Source organism: Gavialis gangeticus, unplaced genomic scaffold (assembly GCF_001723915.1).
Source record: "Gavialis gangeticus isolate Ggan-Ray unplaced genomic scaffold, GavGan_comp1, whole genome shotgun sequence".
NCBI classification, from domain to species: Eukaryota; Metazoa; Chordata; order Crocodylia; family Gavialidae; genus Gavialis; species Gavialis gangeticus.
Window position 1 is genome coordinate 87,241,492 of NW_017728992.1, and position 1,267 is coordinate 87,242,758.

The 1,267-nt window shown below is 34.4% G+C and overlaps 1 protein-coding gene across 2 annotated transcripts in view; it reads right to left on the minus strand.

Annotated features, from left to right (window-relative positions):
* SEH1L (SEH1 like nucleoporin) overlaps positions 1-1,267 on the minus strand; it is a 25,076-nt gene that overhangs the window by 19,943 nt on the left and 3,866 nt on the right. For both annotated transcript variants that reach the window (XM_019524958.1, XM_019524966.1), the window contains exon 2: positions 657-707. In XM_019524958.1, coding sequence (XP_019380503.1) covers positions 657-707 — 51 coding nt within the window. The remainder of the gene's footprint in view (positions 1-656; positions 708-1,267) is intronic.

Consider the following 1,267-nt stretch of genomic DNA (forward strand, 5'->3'; position numbering starts at 1 on the left):
AAAGTCGTATCTTATAATATCTGATTTATTTTTGCAATTTCCAAAACAAGAGATTATCTCATTCCAGAAATTCACTGCTAAGTAAGTGTAAAAGTAACCAAAATACTCTACTGAATTTTTAGTCTGTACTAGCCCCTGAAAACACTTCCCTGTTACTAATAACATATTCTGTAAATTTTATCTGGTACAGGACTACATTACCACCACAGTTTTAAGTCTCTGAAACCTAGCATCAGATGCCTACTTTCTTTTTAAATGAGAAGCACTGAATTTAGGGATTAGGCACTTGCTGATTCTCCTTTTGCTACCATATAAAAGCTTCATGAGCCAGGAGATATATGTGGTAACCATGTTGGTCTGAGACAAAAATAAATGCAAAAATCTACAACTCTTGGTTTCAATATGATAACTTTTATTAGACCAACTGAGAAATTACCAAAAAAAAAAAAAAAGAAAAGAAAAATTGCAGCAATTTTTTTTTTTTTTTTTTGCAATTTCTCAGTTGGTCTAATAAAAGGTATAATTTTAGAACTAAGAGTTCTAGGTTTAAGTATTTCCTGGCTCATGAAGAAATGCACAAGTGAAGGGATCTACTAACAAAACGCAAGGGGTTTCAGACATAATTACTGATATTTAAATGTAGTAATAATCTTTACCTTCCAGCTAGCAGTACAGTGCCAATCCCCATTTTCACTTTTGTCCCAGACCTATTAAGAAAACAAAATACAATCGTAAACCTTGCTGTAAAGCTTTTTTCATCCTGCAAGAAATGAAAGGCAAACAAAGCTCCCAAGATAGTACTGGTAAACACAGACAACTTAAAAAAAAAAACAGCCATACCATGCAGTTCCATTTTTCCCTTAAAACCCTACCCTATCCCAATATGCTTTTACATCCCTCTTTTAAAAGTAGTTCCTTGCAGAGATCAGTTCTGCAGAATCAGTTGCAGGAAGTGTATTGTTTCTTTAAAAAAAAACAAAAAAAAAAAATCAAGAACTTATTTATAAAAAGTAATGTTTTGCTCACTTTGTTGGCTCTCAGAATAGCATGAATGCACCAAAATTAGTAAATTTCACCCCCGCACCTCCCTATGGATCTCACGTCCTATTTAAACTCAAGCCGGAAGTTTATAATAATGAAGATGTGGAATGATGACCACCTCTGTGGCTGCTGAGAAATTAAAAAAGTCACAACTGCGGTCAGGAAGGCCAAGGCAGAGATAGAACTGGGACTAGCTTCCCGGATCAAAGACAAGAAGTCCTTTTTT